Source organism: Canis lupus, chromosome 9, assembly GCF_011100685.1.
Source record: "Canis lupus familiaris isolate Mischka breed German Shepherd chromosome 9, alternate assembly UU_Cfam_GSD_1.0, whole genome shotgun sequence".
Taxonomy (NCBI): domain Eukaryota; kingdom Metazoa; phylum Chordata; class Mammalia; order Carnivora; family Canidae; genus Canis; species Canis lupus.
In genome coordinates, this window is record NC_049230.1 from 26,024,851 (window position 1) to 26,047,932 (window position 23,082).

General features: G+C 51.8%; 1 protein-coding gene across 1 annotated transcript in view; it reads left to right on the top strand.

Moving 5' to 3' along the window:
• Window positions 1–21,686, top strand: part of ITGA3 (integrin subunit alpha 3) — a 29,808-nt gene extending 8,122 nt beyond the window's left edge. The window contains exons 3-26 of the mRNA XM_038546032.1: window positions 93–172; window positions 2,353–2,602; window positions 4,189–4,275; window positions 4,597–4,804; window positions 5,281–5,477; window positions 7,129–7,217; window positions 7,345–7,481; window positions 7,634–7,720; window positions 8,765–8,832; window positions 8,905–9,041; window positions 9,653–9,802; window positions 9,910–10,007; window positions 10,344–10,491; window positions 10,694–10,762; window positions 11,607–11,686; window positions 11,797–11,874; window positions 12,601–12,703; window positions 12,847–13,029; window positions 13,214–13,336; window positions 13,900–14,013; window positions 14,996–15,094; window positions 18,954–19,079; window positions 19,437–19,580; window positions 20,304–21,686. Of these exons, the coding sequence (XP_038401960.1) occupies window positions 93–172; window positions 2,353–2,602; window positions 4,189–4,275; window positions 4,597–4,804; window positions 5,281–5,477; window positions 7,129–7,217; window positions 7,345–7,481; window positions 7,634–7,720; window positions 8,765–8,832; window positions 8,905–9,041; window positions 9,653–9,802; window positions 9,910–10,007; window positions 10,344–10,491; window positions 10,694–10,762; window positions 11,607–11,686; window positions 11,797–11,874; window positions 12,601–12,703; window positions 12,847–13,029; window positions 13,214–13,336; window positions 13,900–14,013; window positions 14,996–15,094; window positions 18,954–19,079; window positions 19,437–19,547 (2,822 nt within the window). The 3' untranslated portion in view covers window positions 19,548–19,580; window positions 20,304–21,686. The remainder of the gene's footprint in view (window positions 1–92; window positions 173–2,352; window positions 2,603–4,188; window positions 4,276–4,596; window positions 4,805–5,280; window positions 5,478–7,128; window positions 7,218–7,344; window positions 7,482–7,633; window positions 7,721–8,764; window positions 8,833–8,904; window positions 9,042–9,652; window positions 9,803–9,909; window positions 10,008–10,343; window positions 10,492–10,693; window positions 10,763–11,606; window positions 11,687–11,796; window positions 11,875–12,600; window positions 12,704–12,846; window positions 13,030–13,213; window positions 13,337–13,899; window positions 14,014–14,995; window positions 15,095–18,953; window positions 19,080–19,436; window positions 19,581–20,303) is intronic.
• Window positions 21,687–23,082: the final 1,396 nt, after the last annotated feature.

A 23,082-nucleotide genomic window follows, 5' to 3' on the forward strand; every position in this document is an offset into this window, starting at 1 on the left:
TGGAAAGCCAGGAAGACCAACTCCTGCCCACTGGAGGCTCCAAGCACCAGGAAGATGGGTGCCCTGGCTCATGATCCCTCCCATGCCCACAGGTGACCCTGACCATCACATTATTGAGGACATGTGGCTCGGGGTGACTGTGGCCAGCCAGGGCCCTGCGGGCAGAGTCCTGGTAAGTGGGCACTTACTGTCCGCTCCCCCCACTCCTGCCCTCTCCATTTCCCAGGAGCTGGGGAGGGAAGCAGAGGGTGGGAGAGGAGTCTTTAGTGAGTGAGCTGGGACCTTGCAAATGTCCATTTATATGACTGTATGTCTCCATGGGCCCAAGTGTCCCCTTGATCCTTCACTTATGGCATGCTTCCAGGGCCTGGCATGGCTTGGGTCCTGTCTGAATCACCCACTTCCTTTCCCCTCCTGGGGTGCTCACCCTTCATGGGAATGAGCTGAGGGAACTGAGGAGAAAAGGGCAGAGAGAGCCCGGGGCAGCGTGGCCTGGGCCCGCTCCTTCCTGACAGGCTGGCCCGCGGAAGAGGCACAGCCCTTCTGACCCCAGCTCACCCCCTGGGCTTTGGGGGCCACTCCCTGCTGTCACTTGTCACTTCCTGGCTACATTCTTCAGTGTCAGCCCCTGGGGTCTCAATTTCTGAATCCCAGATAGGCGATTTTCCTTTTTTTTCCCCCCCACTTAAAAAAAAGTGTGATGTGAAATTTACAGATAGCAAAATGTACTGATATTGAGTTTTAATGAGGTTTGACAAATGAAACACCTGTGTAACTGACACTCATTAAAGAAATATTTACATTACTCCAGAAAGTGTGCCCCCCTTCTAATCAATCGCCACCCCCATGGTCATCCCTGTTGCATTTCTTTCACCTTTGAACACTGTTTTAAGCTCCAGGGGTTTGCATCAGTTCACTGAAATGCCATTTTTAGAACCATGTTATGGACAGCAGGTGGTCTAGCATTCCATTTAAGGCAATTGCAGGTCCCAGGCCCTTCAGCAGTTGTCTGCTTACCCGTTCAACAAATGTCCAGGGCAGCCTGGGTGGCTCCGTGGTTTGGCTCCGTGGTTTAGCACCTGCCTTCGGCCCAGGGCGTGATCCTGGAGACCCGGGATCGAGCCCCACATCAGGCTCCCTGTATGGAGCCTGCTTCTCCCTCTGCCTGTGTCTCTGCCTCTCTCTCTCTCTCTCTCTCTCTCATAAATAAATAAATAAAATCTAAAAAAAAAAACAAAAAAAAAACCAAATGTGCAGTGAGCCCCTACTGTGTGTCGCGCATCTGCTAACATTGGAAGCTTAGCAGTGACTCAGGCCTGCTGCTGCTGGAGCTCACAGCTGGCAGGAGACACAGAGAGCAAGCAAGCAAGACCCAAGCCCAGTTCTGGGTTTCGCCTGCCCCTGCTGTTTTACAAATGCCCTGTTCTGCCTGATTTGTCCTGCAGCTGTTTGTTGAACACCTCCAGTATGTGGGGAGAAGCTACCAGAGAGGTGGAGCAGCCTAGCGCTTAGGAGCTCAGACTCAGGAGCCTGACAGCCTTGGTTTGAGTATTCTCCGCTTCTCTCTAGATGTGAGATCTTAGAGACTTAGTTCTCTGTGCCTCAGTTTTCTTATCTAAAATGGGGGGGTGGTGGTAGAAATTGTCTCTACTCCCCAGGGATATTGGGAGGCATCCTGGAGGCAATATGAGAGGAGTTTAGACTTCTGTCCAGCATACAGTAAAGACTCAGTAGGTGTTAGCTGTTATTTCTGCTGTCATTGCTATTATTTTAATAATGGCCCATCCATGAAGAGGGCACAGCAGAGAAGTAAGTTCCTTAATCTGCTTTGTATCTAGGTTTGTTTGTTTGTTTGTTTGTTTGTTTGTTTATTGAAAATATTTTATTCATTCATGAGAGACACAGAGAGAGAGAGGCAGAAACATAGGCAGAGGGAGAAGCAGGCTTCCTGTGGGGAGTCTGATGTGGGACTCGATCTTGGGACTCCGGGACCACACCCTGAGCCGAAGGCAGACACTCAACCACTGAGCCACCCAGGCGTGCCCCTAACTAGCTCCTTTTAGACCCAAGAGCCTGGACCCACATTCCCTCATCCTTTCCCCTTTTCCTTTTGCCAAGATCTGTAAGGCTCTCAAATCCAGGACCTCCTGGCCTTCCCCAAAAGTGTTCCCAGCCTTCAGCGCAGATTTCTGAATCCTGGAAAGGAGACACAGGTCCAGGTGTCACTGTGGGAAGAAAGAAAAGCCCAGAGACCTTTTCCAGCTCCTCTCCAGCAAAGCCAGAGGTGCAAAGGGCCAAGGAGACAACTGGCCACAGGCTCAGGCTGTGTGTGTTGGGGGGGTGTGTCCCCAGGTCTGCGCCCACCGCTACACCCAGGTGCTATGGTCAGGATCGGAGGACCAGCGGCGCATGGTGGGCAAGTGCTATGTGCGGGGCAATGACCTCGAGCTGGACCCCACTGATGATTGGCAGACCTACCACAATGAGATGTGTAATAGCAACACTGACTACCTGGCAACAGGCATGTGCCAGCTGGGCACCAGCGGCGGCTTCACCCAGAATACCGTGTACTTCGGTGCTCCCGGTGCCTACAACTGGAAAGGTAGGGGCCGTGGGGGATGGGGGGAGGAGGATGGGGAGGGTGAAGGAGGAGCAGAGACCACCCACTCCCAGGTAGCTACAGGGACATCTGGCTCAGACCCTCCACACTAGAGGGCAGAAGAGACGTCTTTGCCCACATCGCTTCAAGCGCTTATTATGTCTATTAATCTTAAAAGACTTTTATGAGGCAAGTGTCCTTGCACCCGTTTTATAGAAGACTGAGCCTCCGAGAAGTGAAGTCAATTGCCCAAGGCTGACAGTAAGTTACCAGACCTGAACTGAAACACACGTCCATCTGACTCCACCTCAAGCACTTAAAACCTTATTAAAGAAAAAAAAAAAAAAAAAAAAAAAAGTTATTAAAGTAAAACATGCTCCTGGTACAACTACTAACTGGGACAGTAGGATTTGGAGAAACAAAGAGTAAAAGTGCCCCTCTTCTCCCACCCACCTCCCTTGTCCTGTTTCCCTGTGCAGACTGCCAAGTGTCTTGCGGAGCCTCTATTTTAGAATATATAGATATCTTTAAAACCACACACATACACAGAATCACATTAAACATGCTGTCCTGCTACTTTCTCTTCCCACTTATCAACAAGTTGGGGCATTTGTTCTCGTCAATACATACAGGCCAATCTTTGAGGGGACCTGTGGAGTATTTCTTTGTATCAAGAACCATGCTTGTAGCTGCATGGCCACACTACCACTCGGCGGGGGGCTGGGGCTCACCCCGCCATCTCTGCCTTTCTCCACCACACAGGTTATAGCTACATTTGAGCCTTCTCTCCTTACTGCATCCTTCTTTTTTTTTTTTTTCTATTTTTAAAAAATATTTTATTTATTTACTCATGAGAGACACAGAGAGAGAGACACAGAGACACAGGCAGAGAAAGAAGCAGGCTCCGTGCAGGGAGCCCGATGCGAGACTCGATCCCCAGACTCCAGGATCACGCCCTGGGCCAAAGGCAGGCGCCAAACCGCTGAGCCACCCAGGGATCCCCTGCATCCTTCTTAATTGCAGAATCAACAGGCAGAGGGAGCCCTGAATCATCTCCTCTTGACCAACAGGTAGCCTAGGGCATAGTTGTAGCTCCAGACTCACTGGAGGCAGAGGCCTCTGCTCAGTCCTCTGATCCTGCCTCCCCTACTCCTGGTCCTTTAGAATCTCGCCAGGGCAGGGCAGGGCAGCAGGTACTCTCCAGCAGCAGCCCCAGGGCACAGGGGCAGGTACGCAGCCCAAGCTTGGGGGCAGGATCAGGAGATAACAGCATGGAGTCTGGCCTCAGTGTCTCCAGTGAGGGAAGTGTCACTTAGTAACCAGGAGCCTGGATGACCAGATTCCAGCCCTGGCTCAGCAACTATCCCCTGTCCCTGAGCCTTGCTTTCTTCATCTGCAAAATGGGCATTATCATTCTACTTCACAGAATGACTAAGATAAAGTGGATGTGATTTGCCAAAGGCAAAATGCTCACAAATAAAAGGTGTTGTTATATTTTTCTTGGGTGGGGGCGGCAGGGGGACCTGGATGTGGTGGTTGAAGGGAGTGATTTCAGCTCCTCCCTTTCCCCTCCTGAAATTCTTGTGAAGGAAACAGCTACATGATTCAGCGGAAGGACTGGGATTTATCCGAATTTAGTTATAAGGACCCAGAGGACCAAGGAAACCTCTATATTGGTGAGTCCAGCTGTGGTGGCTCCTTGGGTGGTGGAGGAAGAAGGTGACCCCATTCCCAGCACACTGGCCTCTCACCTTCAGTGCCTGGTGGAAGAGTGACACCATGGCATATGTGTGACTAGTGGCATTTAGTTCAACTAGCACACACTTGTTGAGCACCACCTGTATGCCGGGCCTGTTCTGAGCACCCAAAACTCATCCAGAGTCCACTTTCTTGTCCAACTTGGAATAGAAGATATTTGGGGAGTCTGAGGGGCTGGATCCAGAGTGGAAGGGGCAAAGTTCACTGGGCCTTGATTGACCACCTTTCCCCCATCCCAGGATACACGGTGCAGGTGGGCAGCGCCATCCTGCATCCCACGGACATCACCATTGTGACAGGTGCTCCCCGGCACCGACATATGGGTGCTGTCTTCTTGTTGAGCCAGGAGGCAGGCGGAGACCTGCGGAGGAGGCAGGTGCTGGAGGGTACGCAGGTGGGCGCCTATTTTGGCAGCGCCATTGCCCTGGCAGACCTGAACAATGATGGGTGAGACTCCAGGGACATTCTCTGGGACCAGGGAGAATGGGTGAGGGGGGCAGGCTTGCCCAAGAGAAATGCTTTTTTTTCCCAGAGAAATGCAAGGTTGTGATTGTTCATTTGTTTGCATGCTGTTTACAGGGATTTGCAAGTCTAATTTGCATATTGATTTGCAATGAGACTTGATGCGGTTCTGGGTATTTACATGTCAATTGCATGACACCTGCATCTCCTTTTGTCATTTTATGGTTCTAGGGGATATGGGTTGTTTGGGTGTGATCTGCCCTCCATGGCTTCTCCATGACCTGTGTTTCCTATTAGATGGGTCATGTTAGCATTTCCATGTCCTTCCCGTGAACCATGGCCAGAGATGCCATTTGTATAGCCTTGTGCCCTGGCACAACTGTGTCTGCTAAACAAGAGTTATGTTGTATATTGGAGGCTGACCCCACACTCCTGTTTCTCCCTCCTTCTCTCCTTTGCAGGTGGCAGGACATCCTGGTGGGAGCCCCATACTACTTTGAGCGGAAAGAAGAGGTAGGGGGTGCCATCTATGTCTTCATGAACCAGGCAGGCACCTCCTTCCCTGCCCACCCCTCCCTCCTTCTTCAGGGCCCGAGTCGCTCCGCCTTTGGCTTCTCCGTGGCCAGCATTGGTGACATCAACCAGGATGGATTCCAGGGTACGAGCCAGCACTCCTAACCCCAGCATACCCACTAATGGAGTGTCAGCTGCATACCAGGCTTGACAGGGCCCGAAAAGGAGACGGGATGGGGCCCGAGTCCAAGGAGCTCACAGCAGTAATAGAGAGAGGCTGTGCAAGGGAGCCACGAGTGGTGAGCTCGGTGGGCCTCCCGGAGGACTGGATATACCCCTCCTCCCGGCATCAGGGGCTGGGCTGAGTGTGCACAATGAGGGGCACAACATGAGTGTGGGATACTTGTCTGATCTACCCAAATTTAGTAGATGTAGGGTGTTCACATTAGAGATGCATGAGGCTGGAGGGGCAGTGTGGAGATGGAGTGGATGCTTTGAAAGCCAGGCAGAGGAACTGGGGCTTTACATTTGGAAAATGGTGGAGGGGCGTCCAGAAAAGGTTTTGCGCAGGGATGTGATATCATAGCTTGGTACCTTGAAAGCTGATCCTGGAGGGTACATGGGATAGCTGGGGACAGCAAGGCTGGAGGTGTTAATATCAAGAATGTATTATATCAAGTACGGGATTTAAGGGCTGGGATAAAGTGGGAACCCCAGATATAGAGGATGTCCAGTGCTCTGCAGGACTTGGGGACCAGTCAGACCTGGGGTATCAAGGAAAGAGATTTAGGAAGAGCCTGGTTGCCATGGGAGCACCTGACTTATCTGGAAACCACTTTTTTGACCACCTCAATTTCCCAGAACATACCTGAGAACCAAAAGGAAGGCAGAGGAGTCTCTAAAGAGCCAAAGTAGGTGCTAGAAAGTTCAAAGTTCAGTTAGCAAAGCCTAAGCATTTACTGATAGAAGAGGCATCCGGTTTCTACTCAGGACCTGCTTACTCTTTCCTTTACATACTTTTCTAACAAGCTTGGCTTTCTGGTTACCTAGGCCCTATCAGATCAAAAGCAGTGAACTAGCAAGAGTTTAGTAAAGTTTAAGAAGATAATAAAACATTTGGGGTTTATTTGTGGCAATGATGGTTAGAATTTTTAGAAGTCTAAAGTCTAAAGAGTTTTAACATGGAAAGTTATAGTGTGATTAAAATTCCAGCCCCTGGTGTTAGATATGGACTCAACTATCCTCTTTTCTACTCATTAGCTGTGTGACTTTGGTTTCTGACTCTGCTTCCTCACCTTTAAAATGGGACGGCAGTACCTACCCCCAGCAATCTTGTCAGGATTAAGTGAGATGAGTGCTTGATAACTGCCTGGCAAAGTCACCAGTGGGGAACACTTCCTTTTGTGGCTCTTCTGGTAAATGTCATTAGAAGAACTGGGTGTCTGAAGGGGAGGTTGGTGGTGGGGATGGAAGGTACCATAGTAAGGGAAAACAAACACTAGGCCAGTGGGCAGGCATCTGGAGTTTAGGCCTGCTTGTGATATTAACCGGCTGTGTGACTTTAGGTAAATCACTTGCCTCTCCTAGACCTACCTTCCCACATAGAAAAGGAGCAACTGGGCTCACAGTGGTCCCAGTTTTAATCTTGAGCCGCAGAGCTCTGTTCCCTGATGTTCTGAGCACTGTCTGGCAGTGTGAGGTCAATTTCCTGCTGGACCCCATGACCTGGAGTGCAAGGTCCGGGGGACTTGGGGCCCATCATACTCAGGGTGACCTGTCCTGCCTCTCTTCCCCAGACATTGCTGTGGGAGCCCCGTTCGAGGGCTTGGGCAAAGTGTACATCTACCACAGCAGCTCCAGGGGGCTCCTCAGAGAGCCGCAGCAGGTATGAATGGACAGGAACAAAGGGAGCTTTGCCTCCTTCCCCTCACCCGCCCTCTCCCTGTTACCACTAGGCCCCACTCCCCAGGGCTCACCCTGAGCCTGTCCTCACCATTTCCCCCTTTTCCCAGGTAATCCATGGGGAGGAGCTGGGACTGCCTGGCTTGGCCACCTTTGGCTACTCACTGAGTGGGCGAATGGATGTGGATGAGAACTTGTACCCAGACCTGCTTGTGGGGAGCCTGTCAGACCGCATTGTCCTGCTGCGGTAAGCCAGGGGCCTTTTTCTCTTCCAGCCCTGTCTGCATGCAGTCCCATCTCTGCCCACCTTCAACACCAGGCCCATGCAAGCCTGAGCCACAGTCCTGTCCTGACAGGGGGCAGGCAGGGGGCACTGGTATATGTGTGTTTTCTATGTAGGGCACGGCCTGTCATCAACATCCTCCACAAGACACTGGTGGCCAGGCCATCTGTGCTGGATCCTGCACTCTGCACAGCCACCTCCTGGTGAGACTCTCAGCCCTTGTTCTGTCCACGCACCCCTCCTTATGTATGGGCATGCCAGGAAGGACCTTGGCTCCCAGCCCCCTCCCTTGGCTGCTCCTGATATGAGATGAGTGCTGGGGTAAGCATTGCCCCTCCTACCCAACCTTATTAAAAAAGCCAACTTCCTTGCAGGAGGTCATGGGCAAACTGGAGGGATATTAGAGCATGGTGGTTAGGAGTAGGGGCTCTAGACCACCTTGTTCAATCCCAGCAATTCCCATTGCAGTGGTAGCGGTGGACTCTGGGGAGTGAGGTCCTGGAGGAGGACGGAAGAGGGAGATAGGTGGGTGGGAGAGAGAGCCACCTTGAGCAAATTGTTAATCTGAGTCTCAGATTCTTGCCTGTAAGACAAAGTTAATAATAATAATGAATTTATAGGATTGTTATAATAATTTAATGAGATAATGTACAAAAAGACCTTCACATGGCACCTTATACACCCAAAGTGCTCAGAATATATTAGTTGCTAAGATAGTGTCAGTAATGAGGGTGATGACCCTGAGGCCTTTGTGTGAATGAGGCCTGATCAACAAGCAAAGGGACCCAGAGCAGAAAGCAGGGGTGAGTGGGAGAAGGAGATCTAGACAGTGCATCCTGTACAAGACTGTGCAGGGCACCAAACAACTGATGACTTCAGGCAACTCCTTCTGAAGGAGGGAGCTTCAGTTTCCCCATTGGTGACCTCTCACCCCGCTGAGTGCAGAGTCCAGTGAGGGGCTAGATTTCATGATCCTGAGCTTATGACCCAAGCCAAAACCAGGAGTCCAGCACTTAACCAACTGAACTACCCAGGAGCTCCTCTAACCTGTTTCCTATGGCTTTAGTGGGAGTGGGGAGGGAAGAGGCCCAGGACACCCCCAAACCAGCTGTGTGGACTCCCCAGGTTTGCCCCTGCCTTTCTGCCTAAGGGCCCTGGTTTTCCCTTGCCCAGTGCAGGGGTGAAGGCCAGGGCCTGGATGACTGGGTTCCCCTGTGACCTCCTATGTGTCTTCTGATTCCCAACAGTGTGCAGGTGGAGCTGTGCTTTGCTTACAACCAGAGTGCTGGGAACCCCAACTACAGGCGAAACATCAGTGAGTGTGGGGGTATGGAGCAGGGAGGGGCATGCTTACCTGACCACTGGATAACACCCCATCCATTTCTAGCTCTGGCCTACACACTGGAGGCCGACCGGGACCGCCGCCCCCCTAGGCTTCGCTTTGCACGCAGCCAGTCAGCTATCTTCCACGGCTTCTTCTCCATGCCAGACATGCACTGCCAGAAGCTGGAACTGCTCCTGATGGTGAGAGAGGGGCAAGGGGCAGGACACCTGCTCCAAGTTCTCTGGAGGAGGTATCCAGAGTCTGTACAGGGCAGGGGTGAGGGACTGGAGTTTCCCCAAAGACAGATGTGGGGGACGTTGGCCTGGAAGACCATAGGGTTACAGGAAGTATAGGGCACAGTATGTGGTAGGAAGAGATAGAGAGCCTCGGAGTGGGGATAGGCGCCATAGGGCTCATCACCTCTGAGATAAGTGAGGGGTGTGAGACTCTTGATTTAGTTGATGTCTGGGGGGGAAAGAGGTTCGTGAGTGGGGGACCAGCTCAGCCCCTCTCTAGGATATCATGGTTGAAAGAGCTGATCCTGGGGGCCACAGGGATAAAGGGAGGCTCAACAATCCCCCCTTTCACCCCCACCCCCATATCTGGGGAGGAGTCCCATCACCTCGCTTGTGGATCAAAGTTGTGGGAAGGGGGTCAATTTTATGACAGGACCAGAGGGGGTTCAGTCTTACTGGGGTTTTTCAGGGTGGGGGGACCTCATCTCTTTGAGGGTCAGGGCGGTGTGAAGAGTTAACCTGTGTGGCGGGGGATGGGAACGCATTGCTGGGTTCAGCTCCCCCTCATTTCCCAGGACAACCTCCGGGACAAACTCCGTCCCATCGTCATCTCCATGAACTACTCTCTACCTTTGAGGATGCCTGAGCGCCCCCGGCTGGGGCTGAAGTCCCTGGATCCCTATCCGGTCCTGAACCAGGCGCAGGCTCTGGAGAACCACACCGAGGTGGGTGGGGCCGGAGCCGGGAGGGCGGGGGGGCCGGGAAGGCTGTGGGGCCAGAGGGCGCTGTGTGTGTGTGTGGGGGGGGTCCTCACGCCTCTGGCCACCCCCAGGTCCACTTCCAGAAAGAGTGCGGCCAGGACAACAAATGCGACAGTAACTTGCAGATGCAGGCGGCCTTCGTGTCCGAGCTGGGGCAGCCGCTGAGCAGGTGCGCTCTGGGCCTCGCTGATTGGCCAAGGGCAGGGTGGGGCGGGCCTTCATTGGCCAACAGGAGGTGAGGGGCGGGGCCCTGGACGATCTGAGGGGCGGGGCCGCAGGGAGAGGCGAGTTGGGGGCAGGGACATTGACTGGCGCGGGGCGGGGGGGGGGGATGCTCCCGGCGGCCTGTGCTGGCCAGGAAAGGGGCTTTCTTCTCCAGGGGAGGCTAGAGGGCTGGGCCTGGCTGTCCCAAGAACGGACTTTCTTCACTCAGTAGACCTGAGGGGCGGGGCCTAACTGACCCGGGGCGGGGCTCCGGGCTCAGGCCTGGGGTCCTGCCCCTCAGGCTGCAGTACAGCAGAGACGGCCGGAAGCTGTTCCTGAGCATCGACGTGACCAACACCCCGAGCAGGGAGCGCGCTGGGGAAGATGCCCACGAGGCGCTGCTCACCCTGGCGGTGCCTCCCGCCCTGCTGCTGTCCTCAGTGCGCCCCGTGAGTACCTGCCCCCGCACCCCATTTGTCCTGTGCCCACCCTACCCACTTCCTCTCGGCTGGGCTTCCTCAGGCGTCTGCAGTATCTCTAATGCTACGAGCACCCAGTGCTCGAGCCCCTAGGGCATCAGATCCAGTGCCACAGGAAAGGGGCGGGAGATGCCCTACTCTGACCACTCAGACCGGATTCTTCTTTCCTCAGGCTGGGATGTGCCAGGCCAATGAGACCATTGTCTGTGAACTGGGGAACCCCTTCAAACGGAACCAGAGGGTGAGTGCTGGTCACACCTTCCCAGACCTGTGGATCCCAGGCTCTTACTCTGATGAGCCCCTTAACCTTGGGTCGGCCTGCCTGCTTCCCAGGCTTCCTTGAAGCAAAGAGCCAGGGTGGGGGACAGGGAGATACAGGAGGACATGGGGAGAGACCCGGAGACTAAGAAAAATGGGGCCACTAGGGAGCACAAAGCTAGAGCAGGAGGAAGTGAAGAACTGGATTTTGCTGAGCACCTACTATGTGCCAGGCCCTGAGTCCAATGCTCACGCTTTTTTTTTATGCTGTTATTCTCACAACCTTATGAGAAAATAGATGATTTTCATAGAAAGAAAATATAGATTTAAAAAGTTGGAGTAACCAGGACACCTGGATGGCTCAGTCAGTTAAGTGCTTCACTCTTGATTTCAGCCCAGGTCATGATCTCAGGGTGGTGAGATCAAGCTCTGCTTGGGGCTCTGCATTCAGCAGGGAATCTGCTTGAGATTCTCTGCCTCTCCCTCTCCCTCCCCTTTTGTCCCTCCCCCTAGCCTCTTACACACTCTCACTCACAAATTAATAAATATTTTTTTTAAAAAAAGAAAAGTGTAGTAACTTGCTCAATGCCATGTAGTTGAAAGCAGAGAGGGCATGGACAGAGAAGAAGGGGACAGGGAAGCAAGAAGAGGCTAACAAGGTGAAAGAGTGGACACAGGTGGGCAGGTGGAGACTCTGCCCAGAATGGGGTGGGAGGAGGAAGCTGGAGAACCAACTCCCAGCATAATGTTCAGCCCCTCTCTCCCCCATGGCATCACCTCTGCCTGGCCCCAAATGCCCCTCTCTGCCTCCCTGGCCCTCATGGCAGATGGAGCTGCTCATTGCCTTCGAGGTCATCGGAGTGACCCTGCACACAAGGGAGCTCCAGGCGCAGCTGCAGCTCTCTACGTGAGTGACCTCAAGAAGCCAGTCTGCGGCAGGAGGGAGGCACCCTGGGACTTCCTCCAACCCAGGCCTCAGCTGATACCTCTCCCCTACTTCCTGCGCTCCCTCCCCAGGTCAAGTCACCAGGACAACCTGTGGCCCATGACCCTGACTCTGCTGGTGGACTACACACTCCAGGCCTCACTCAGCATGTGGGTACCACCCCTACCCCAGCCTGCGTGTCTGTGCTACGGCCTCTCTGTCCCCGTGGCTCCCAAGCTCCTTGGACACCTCTCTCTAGGCCTGGTATCCTCAGGCCTCTGCTTCCCCTGGGTTACACTTTCCCTTAACAACAAGCACTATCATTATTGTTGTTACTATTATTCCCCTTGCGAGGGAGGTAGCAGTGGAGGAATCAGCCACCCTGGGGCCAAGATGTTGGTGTGGCCCTACATTTCTTGAGAGCTCATGGTGCTAGGAATTTAAAAAAAAAATATTTTTTCTATTTATTTGAAAGAGAACAAAAGCATAGGGAGGAACAGAGGGAAGAGGTAGAAGCAGACCCCCTTGCTGGGCAAGGAGCCCAACATGGGACCCAAGATCATGACCTGAGCTGAAGGCAGATGCTCTACCAACTGAGCCACCCAGGTGCCCCACTAGGAATTTTATATACAGCAGTCCACTGACTTCCCACAGCAGCCCCATGCTATGTATGGCAACTGCTATGAACTCCATTTTATAGATAGAAAAACTGAGGGTCTGGGGGGATAAATAATTTGCTTGAGCAATAACTAGCACACAGATAGTAAATGCAAAGCAAGGATTTATCTCAGATCTTCCTGATATAAGAAGAGCTGGAGTTGGCCTGCCTTGATGTCCACCCCTTCTGGCCGGGCCCCTCCCACCTCCTTAAACTTCAGCATCTTTCTTACCCTTAGAGTGAATCACCGGCTACAAAGTTTCTTTGGGGGGACAGTGATGGGTGAATCTGGCATGAAAACTGTGGAGGACGTGGGAAGCCCCCTCAAGTATGAATTCCAGGTAAGGGGGCTATGGGGACCCTGGGTGGAGACTCCTGGGAAGGTGGGGATGGGTCTGGGTCTGAGGGTGTGAGGGTTGGGGATGGGTGAGATGGAGGGCGTTTTCCAGGAGGCTGTGGCCATGACACCCCCTTGTGCCCACAGGTGGGCCCAGTAGGAGAAGGGCTGGCAGCCCTGGGGACCCTGGTCCTAGGGCTGGAGTGGCCCTACGAAGTCATCAATGGCAAGTGGCTGCTGTACCCCACAGAGATCACCATCCACGGCAATGGGTCCTGGCCCTGCCGACCACCTGGAGACCTTGTCAACCCTTTGAATCTGACTCTCTCTGTAAGGACACCATTTCGGGTTGAAATACATTTACATCTCATTTGCATTATATCTCATTTGCATGCTGCAGGGCAGACCAGCCAGTGTCTTGCCCTCCCTCTCCTCATATACCTTTAGGAGCCTGCCTCTCCCCTGACTCTGCTCCCACTCATTCCTCCCAGCCAACATCATCTTCCTTTCTCAGGTCCCTGAGGACAGACCCCCATCTCCACAGCGGAGGCGGAGACAGCTGGACCCAGGGGGAGACCAGGGCCCCCCACCAGTCACTCTGGCTGCTGCCAAAAAAGCCCAGTCTGAGCAAAAGCTGGTGAGTGGCCAGGGCAAGGTTGGAAGGGATTGTCACTACCAGCATAGGGTGTGTGGGCACCAGGGGGCACTGAAGGAAGGGAGATTGTGTTCTAGTCACCAGGAGACCCTGGTTTGATGAGATGATGTGACCTCTGTGCCTTTAGGAGCCCCTAGTCAGAGGGAGGAAGACTCATCTCCTACCTCGGTGGGTATCCCCACTGCTCTTGCCCTTGGGGAGCAGTCAACACATTGGGCCAAAGGAAGAGATGCTGGCTTATTCCTGAGAGCCCCATCCTGTTGGGGGTGATATAGCTGCTCAAAGTCTTGGACATTAGGGCTGGAAAATGGGAGAGGCAGGATGAAGGGGAGGCAGGGAGACGTGGGAGGTGTAGGAAGCCCCTGTGGGGAATGAGAAAGGAACAGGCCTGGGAAGCAAGTTGAGGCCTAGCTGGGTGGAGAGGTAGGAGGTGGTGTCCAGATGGCAGGAGCTGGCATGAGCAAAGGCTCAGTGTGGGGGGTGTGAGGTGCTGGGCCCCATTTATACCAGACTGTCTCACATCCTATATTCCCTGCCCCCCTCAGACCTGTGGCAGTGACCACACGCGCTGCGTGTGGCTGGAGTGTCCCATTCCTGATACCCCTGTCATCACCAATGTGACAGTGCAGGCGCGAGTCTGGAATAGCACCTTCATTGAGGTCAGTGCCTGGGTCTAGAGGCCTCCATTGCCCCACCTTCCCGCCAGGGTGGGGAGACCAACAGGGAGAGGGTGGAGCCTGGGTCACAGCAAGGCCTCACATGTGTACGTGTGCCTCTGTGCGCATGCGGGTGTCGGGGACAGCATCGTGTTTTACATGGGAATTATTGTATACCTGTCACAGTATGCCCGTCCTTGTTAGCTTGTGTGCCTGGGTGCCGACGTGACGTAATGCTCATCTCCAGCCAAACGACCTTCTCTCCTGTGTCCATTATTTCTTCATCATCTGTTTCTTTCCCACCTCCATGTCTTTGCAGTGCTGTTTCTTCCCCTGGAATGCCAGCTCCCCTCCTGTTATCTCTGCATGTAAACTCCTAATCAGCCTTCAAGCTCTCCCCAGCCGCTTCACCTCCAGTGAGGTCTTTTCTGAGATTTCCAGCTGCAAGCACCCTCTCCAGACACGGAACTTTCTCAGAAGCCGCGCATACCACCTATCATGCTCTGCTCTGGGCTGCACTTAACTGCCAGCCTTCTCGTGCCACCTAGACCAAATTTTTCTGTAAATGACTAGATAATAAATCTTCTCAGCTTTTGTGGGGCATGTGCTGCCAAATCCCCAGTCCTGCGATTAAGCACAAGCTACCATAAACAGTATAGAAACAAATGGGCGTGGCTGTGTGCCAAAAATATCTTATTTACAAAAGCATGGGACAGGCCAGATTTAGCCCAGAGACCTGACCCTAGACCGTGACCTTCCTTGTCTCTGCTGTCCCCAACATCCGGCCTAGAACCTGATGCATGAATGATGTGCATTTGTGTGTGGAGATGCCTGGCTCTTGGATCCCTTGGAGTGCTGCTTAAAGATGCTATGTGGTGGGAGGGTGCCCTGGGCGGGGATGCTCAGGGTCAAGAGGGAGGCTCACAGGGGTTCACCTGCTTCTTTTGACCCTTTCCCCCCTTTTCCACCGCTTACTGTAATCCAGGATTACAGAGACTTGGACAGAGTCAGTGTAGCCAGCTGGGCTACCTTGTTCCTCCGAACCAGCATTCCCACCATCAACATGGAGAACAAGACCGTGTGGGTAAGTAAGTGTATTAAGGAGCAGCAGCGCCTGGCCAGGGCATGGGAGCGCAGGGTATGTTTTCAGAACACTCTCATAGGCTTTAGCGATATGGTTCTCAATCTTGGCAGCACATGGGAATCCTCTGGAGGACTTCCAGTGTCTGGACCATACCCCTAAGCGATTCGATCTGAGTCTGTGGAGGGTGGGATCCAACCAGGTTGGGTATTTTTACAAGTCCCCCTGGTGATTCTAAGGTGTAACCAGGACTGAGAGCCTCTGCTTGAGCTTTTTTGTTTTTGTTTTTGTTTTGTTTCTTGCTTGAGCTTATTTGATCCCTACAACTTCTCTGTGAAGTTGTTCCATCTCCGTGGAAACTTGAAAACAAAGTTCTCAAAATTGATTCTGAGTTACATCTGAGAGGAAAAAAAAATGATAAAACTGTTCATCATTTTTTGTGAAAAGGTAGTGGAGATATGGAGGACATAATACAGGAGACGAAGGGAGGGTTGCTTAAATATATTGTGGCACAGCTCCTAAAATAAATGAAGGTAGTGGAGGAAGGGCCAGAAAGACCAAGGGAACAGAATAGAAATTTATTATATGGATGGCATTTTAAAAATTTATTTATTTATTCATGAGAGACACAGAGAAGCAGAGACACAGGCAGAGGGAGAAGCAGACTCCCTGCAGGGAGCCCAATGTGGGACTTGATCCCAGGACCTGGGGATCACGACCTGAGCCAAAGGCAGACGCTCAACCACTGAGCCACCCAGGCGTCCCTACAGATGGCATTTTTAAGCAAAGGGGAAAATTAGATTATGAAGTGGTGTTGGGAGAACCCATTTGAAAAGTAAAGACAGACCTTTACCTCCCATGATAACCAAAACTACAGTGGAGTTGGATTAAATATTTAAATAGGGGAAATAAAACTTAATATACCAGAAGAAAATTCAGAAAATAACTTAATAGTCTTTAATTATGGGAAGAGGGAGTTATTTTACTAAACCCAGAAGTTCCAAAGGGAACATTTGACCAATTAGATGGGATGAAATTTTAAATCTGTATATATAGCAAAAGAAATGATCAACTAGAAGGGCAAACGAAAGATTGCTTTTAAAAATGTTTCTAGGGGGATCCCTGGGTGGCGCAGCGGTTTAGCGCCTGCCTTTGGCTCAGGGCACGATCCTGGAGACCGGGGATCGAATCCCACGTCGGACTCCCGGTGCATGGAGCCTGCTTCTCCCTCTGCCTGTGTCTCTGCCTCTCTCTCTCTCTCTCTCTGTGATTATCATAAATAAATAGAAGTTAAAAAAAATGTTTCTAGGGCACCTGGGTGGCTCAGCGGTTTAGTACCTGCCTTCAGCCCAGGGTGTGATCCTGGAGTGCCAGGATCAAGTCCCACATCAGGCTCCCTGTATGGAGCCTGCTTCTCCCTCTGACTGTGTCTCTGCCTCTCTCTGTGTCTCTCATGAATAAATTTAAAAATCTTAAAAAAAAAAAAAAAAAAAGAAAGAAAGAAAGATGGGGCAGCCCCGGTGGCGCAGCAGTTTAGCGCCGCCTGCAGCCTGGGGTGTGATCCTGGGGACCCTGGACCAGTCCCACGTCAGGCTCCCTGCATGGAGCCTGCTTCTCCCTCTGCCTATGCCTCTGCCCCTCTCTCTTTCTCTCTCTGTTTCTATGAATAAATAAATAAAATCATAAATAAATAAATAAATAAATAAATAAATAAATAAATAAATAAATAGATGTGTCTTTGCTTTAAAAAAATAAATAAAAATAAAAATGTTTCTAGCTTATATGACAAAGGATTGATATATATTTTTAGTATGTCAAGGTAAACGACAACATAAACATAAACAGGCAGTTACAAGACAAACTAGAAACAGTCACCTCAATAGTAAGGACAAAAATAACAGCCACAAGATTTTTATTTTCCTATCAGATTGGAAAAGATTAAAAACAATAATGCCGCCTGGTGCTGATGAGGCAGAAGGAAATGCTATTGGCTAGAGTATAAATGGATGGATTCTTTTCGGAAATGAATTTATCAATATCTATTAGGGTTTAAAATGCACACTTCCTTTGATCCAGCCCATGATAATATATCTTAAGGAGCTAGTAGGACAAATAATGTGAATATAAATATATGGAGATATTTTAAAGTGTGGTTTATAATGGCATGAAATTGGAAACACTCCACGTGTCTTTCGGTAGGAGATAGGTTCAATAAATTGTGGTACATTTTCTAGAATGACTATGCAGTCATCAGAGGACATTAGGTTGATCTTCCTTAATTGACATCAAGAGATGATTATTATAGATGAAAGAAGAAGCAGGTTGCAGGAGGGTTTGTGTAGCACACAGGGACCCTGTTTATGTGGAAGAAGAAAGGATGTGTTACATATGCATTAAAAAATATGGAATGAGATTCACTGAAATGCTGAAGAGTTATATCTAGGGAGTAAAATTACTGGAACCTTTCATTTTCTTGATCTTATTTATTTAGATTTTTTATTTATTCATGAGAGACACAGAGAGAGGCAGAGACACAGGCAGAGGGAGAAGCAGGCTCCATGCAGGGAGCCCGACTTGGGACTCGATCCCCAGACTCTAGGATCACGCCCTGGGTTGAAGGCAGGCGCTAAACCACTGAGTCACCCAGGGATCCCCCATATCATCTTATTTAAACAAAAATAATAGTCAAAATATTTAAAGAGGGATGCCTGGGTGGCTCAGTGGTTGAGCATCTGCCTTCAGCTCCGTGTGATCCCAGAGTCCCACATTGAGCTTCCTGCATGAAGCCTGCTTCTCCTCCCTCTGCCTATGTTTCTGCCTCTCTCTCTCTCTCTCTCTCTCTCTGTCTCTCATGAATAAATAAAACCTTAAAAATGTTTAAAGAAATAATCACATATAATCATAAAAAATTTTTTCTCTCAATATATATAAAATATACTATATGTAATATAATCTTGTTATAATACACATGATTTAAAAACTACATATGATATATAACATATACTATGTATGTTACACATTATAATAGTATATAATAGACAATATTGTATAATATATCATAATTATATTAATAATATATATTATATGTATTTTACATTGTATATATTATAATGTATGATTATATATGTTGTAGTGTATGTATTATAATTTTATAATGTGTGTGTGTGTGTGTGTGTATCCATTGTAGGGAAGAAAAATAATGGTACTATATACTCTGCATTCTTTGTTTTTATGTAAATATTTATGGAGTGCTGCTTATGTACCAGATATTGCTCAAAGGAGTTTACTGACATTAAACACATTTAATCTTTACCAGCAACCTATGAAGTAGGTATCATTCTGATAATCCCCATTTTACAGGTGAATAACAGAGAGGTTAAGTGACTTGCCCAAGGTTACACAGCTGTGAATAGCACAGTGGAGGCTTGAACCCAGGTAGTCTAACTCCAGAACCCACTTGGCTTGGTCTAGCTCTTGACCACTTGGCTATACCATAAGGTAGGCGTTATAATCTCCTTATCAGAGAGCATGAAATGGAGATTCAGAGAGGTGACCTTACTTGTTCAGGGCCACACAGCTCATCAAGGATGGAGCTGGTACTCAAGCCCCAGTGTGTGGGTTTCAAGGCTGCATCCCAGATCTGAAGCTGGTCCTTTGGAGTCAGGTCTGCACCTAGGGAAAAGCAGAGGTTGGAGGAATCTGCTGCTGTCTGGTGGCAGGCAGGGGCTTTTTCTGGTCCCTGAGTGCCCCCTGCTGGTCATAGGTCAAACAGCAGCAGGGTCCTGGGCCCTGCTGGGACAGGATGGATGAGCTTGGGGTCTAGGGGTGGATACAGGGCTGAGCCTCTCCTTACTCCTGCCAGTTCTCCGTGGACATTGACTCTGACCTGGTGGAGGAGCTGCCAGCGGAGATCGAGCTGTGGCTGGTGCTTGTGGCTGTGGGTGCCGGGCTGCTGCTCCTGGGGCTGATCATCCTCCTGCTGTGGAAGGTTAGGACCCCCCCAGACCACCACTGAGACTTCCACTCTAGGACCTCTTGCCAGTGGACCCTCACCAGCTCTCCCTTCATCCCATTCCTCACTTCCACCCCACCCCCACCCATCTCCCATGTTGACCGTACCTTCTCCCCAGCTTCCAGTGTCCTGCCCCCCACCTTCTATCCTCACCTCACCCACCAGGACATTCCTGCTTGGTTAATGGGGGGACCTGCAAAGCTGAAAGGGAAGCCAGGAGCTCTGGCTGCTGGCCAAACCACCAAGCAGGGCTGGGACCCAGGTATCCAGGCTCCCCAGCCCTCAGCCCCAGCGCCCCCCTGATGGCCCATCCCCACCTCCTCCCCTCCGTAGTGCGGCTTCTTCAAGCGAGCCCGCACTCGCGCCCTGTATGAAGCTAAGAGGCAGAAGGCGGAGATGAAGAGCCAGCCGTCAGAGACAGAGAGGCTGACCGACGACTACTGACGGGGGACAGCCCCCTGCCCCCAGCCCACCCGGGTAACGCGGCCTCCGGGCCCTCTCCCCTGAGCTGCACAGCTGGCTGGGGCCTCTGACTCTGTCCTATCTGCTCTTCTTCCTTGTGGGCCCTCTCTGCACCTCACTCTACCCTGCCACCTCCCCAAAGAGCAGGCCACAGTCTCCTTCTACGCCCTGGCAGAGTTCAAGATGTCTCAAAACTGCCTCCCCTGGAGAGATCTGGAGCCCAAGAGGGAGCCATAAAATGCTCTCCATGCCCCCCCTTGCTTTTTGGGGATCGGAAAAGAAGCAAAGCCCAAGCTAGGCCCCATCTCTAGGTCACACAGCAAATTTCCAGTGATTCTGTGCTTCCATTTCCACCTCCAGAGATGGAGGCCTTCTCCTGGAACTAGCACCTTTGCTCCTCGGAGCCCCTCCAGGGTGACACACTGACCCCCCCTGACCCCCACAGTGTGGTTGGGTCAGCCACCACGCTCTCTAGCCATCCTGTCCACAACCTCAGTGACCGCCCCTCTGTGTCCAGCTACCTCCCTTTCTCTGCCTTCCTCAGCTCCTCCTTCCTCTGGGGCCGAGGGTGGGCAACCTGGCCCTCCCTGTCACAGTGCAGGGAGATGGCACATGCTTGGGTCAGGGGTCCTGGCTCTGGCCTCTGGGTGGGAGAGGAAGGGGCTAGGCACATCTTCCCACAACCTCCAGAGCTGGATACTGATGCCCCTTCCTCGTCTCCCCCTACCCCCACTCCAGTGTGACTTCTTTAAACGGACCCGCTATTACCGGATCATGCCCAAGTACCACGCAGTGCGGATCCGGGAGGAGGAGCGCTACCCACCTCCAAGGAGCACCCTGCCTACCAAGAAGCATTGGGTGACGAGCTGGCAGACTCGGGACCGATACTACTGACGTCCTTCCTGATTTCAGCCCTGCTCCCCCCATGCCCCTTCTATTTATCATAAGTTATGCCCCTGACAGTCCACAGGGGCCACTGCCTTTGGCTGGCACCATCAGGTGCGGGCACACACAGCTCTTCAAGCACGTGTATGTGCTGTTTGGCCACAGGCTTCTCCCCACAGGAGGGCTAAGGCCATGGCCCCACAGTGCCGAGCATACCGAAGCCCTGTGCCCTGGACACATGGGGGTCCCATCACTTGTGGCCTATGCTGTGCACTGTGGATGGTGCACGGATGTGTGTCCCTGCCTCTGCCTGTGCCAAAATCAAGCCAGAGGCCTCCACCAGAGCCAGGAGGAAAAGGCCTGCACTGTGGTGACACCCTCCCCTGATTCACACTGGACCCATCTTGAGCCATAGTCACTGGATTGACTCTGCTATTAAGACTAAAACTACTGACAGGGAACAGGGCACCAGGCCCCCAGTCGAAGCTCCCGGTAGTCGTGCCAGAGTGGGGGCCCGCCTCAGGTTTGCCCACGGTGGCGTTTGCAGGACCTGGCATTCTCAGACCCATGAGCAGAGTGAACTAGAAGGAAGGTCCTGGGATGGCTTTCCTTCTCTGTGAAGCTTCTCCTTGGAGGAGATTGCATTCTGGCAAGGAATGCAGTCTGAAGGAAGAAATACAGACAAGCCACCGGACAGCCTGGCAGACTGCAGCGGGACTTCCCTGGGAGCACGGTGGGATGCTCAACAGAGGAGAGGACCAGTCCTGGACCAAGGAGCTGTTGGAAGGCTAGAGGAGATACCACTTCTCACTGACCACTACCATCCAGGCCCCTGAAGGCCCGGAGGGACCACCCTTACCCCCACCCAGACAAGATCGTGGAGGGAGCGACGCTTGAATGTAGAACAGGGAGGGAGCCCTGTTCCTGCGCCATCGGCTGGAACCTATTCCGCCCTCACTGACCATGGGTAGGGGACCTAGAAGTGGAGTTCTTGGCTGTCCTTGGCTTTCAGAGCCAACTTAGCTCTGCCTCCTCCCCCACTGGCTAAGTTCTAAGGCCCATTCTAGAACTTGAGGCTGGTTCCAGGAAACCTCTCCTGACCCCTGCCTTTTGGCAGTCCCCCTTTCCAGTCCTTCCATGGTACTGTAGCAGGGAGCTCCCTCCCCCTCCTTGTGCCTTCTTTGTATATAGGCTTCTCACAGCAACCAATAAACAGCTCCCGGTTTGTATACTCTGCATTGGCCTCTACTCACTGCCCCCACTTTGTTCCAACCCCACGTCAGTCTGTTGGATAGTGATGCCATCCACCTGACCCTAGGTGGACAATGCTGGGTGCAGGGATCTTAGAGATGGGGAAAGTAACGATGTATACAGGACATACCCATCCCTGCTTTCAGGGATGTCCTGATCTACGGGGTGGTTGTGGACATATACCTGAGATCCAGAACATAAAGTCAGGGACGAGACCTGAGTAGATTGGATAGAATCCAAAAGGCCTCCTTGGTGGACAAGGAGGTGATATTCAGGATCCAGAAGAGGCAGGAAACTACTTTGCTATAGAAGTGGGTAGTCCTGGATAGTGGTGGAGGGAGGCTGGGTGCAAGGGTGGAGAGCCAAGAGCCCTTATCCAGTGGCTCCAGTCAGATAAGAGCCTGTTTTTCAATGGCTCAATTCCACCCCCATCCCTGGACACCACGATGAGTGGATCCAAGGGTAAACCAGTGACCTAAGACTGGAAAGATTGAAACATCATGGTATCCCCCAGTGTCCGGGAAGGAGTACCTGGAGTCCTAGTCTTGTGGCCTTTCCTCTGGGAGTGCTTCAGTACCAGCCTCCATAGCCCACTGCACTGCACCAAACCCTCCACTTCCTAAGGTCACCCTTCCACACAGGCCTGGGAGGATGAAGCAAGGCTGCTGTCCCCATGACTTCTTTGTCCTAATTGTGACATAGGTCCTTCTGTTAGTTGTCCTCAAAGCTATGACCTTTGGAAGACTTCACTGAAGGCTGAAAATTACTACTCAGAGAGAAGCCAAGGCTCAGATCCTCGATTCAGCTGCTCTGAAAGTCCATGGACCCAGGCTCTTCTCCCAGGAGCCCCTCCTGATGTCTGCCTGGGTGTCCTCCAACCTGCCTCTTAGTGGCAGTGTCTGCCCTCTGCTGCCCCTCACTTTCTATGCTGGGACTGTCCTTTCCAGGGTTGATTAACGGTGGAAGGTCCCATTCCTCCAGGAAAATCCCAGCCTCTACCTGGAGCTCTCAGAACCAGTAATGGAAACCCCCAATTCCTGCCTAAGAAAGATGGGATCTAAGGGATCTGCACATCCCTCTGGCCAGCTTCACAGGCTCAGCACCTAGTCCTTTTTTAAAAGATTATATTTATTTATTCATGAGAAGCAGAGACATAGGCAGAGGGAGAACCAGGCTCCCTGTGGGGACCCTGAAGCAGGGACCCCAGGATCCCAGGACCCCAGGATCATAACCTGAGCCAAAGGCAGATGCTCAACCACTGAGCCACCCAGGTGCCCCACAGCCCCTAGTCTTTTGTGTGTGCTTGAGTGTATGGGTGTGTGACAGTTTATGCTTGGATAAGAACAGTCTCTCCTCCCCACCCTCCCAGTATAAGTAGTTG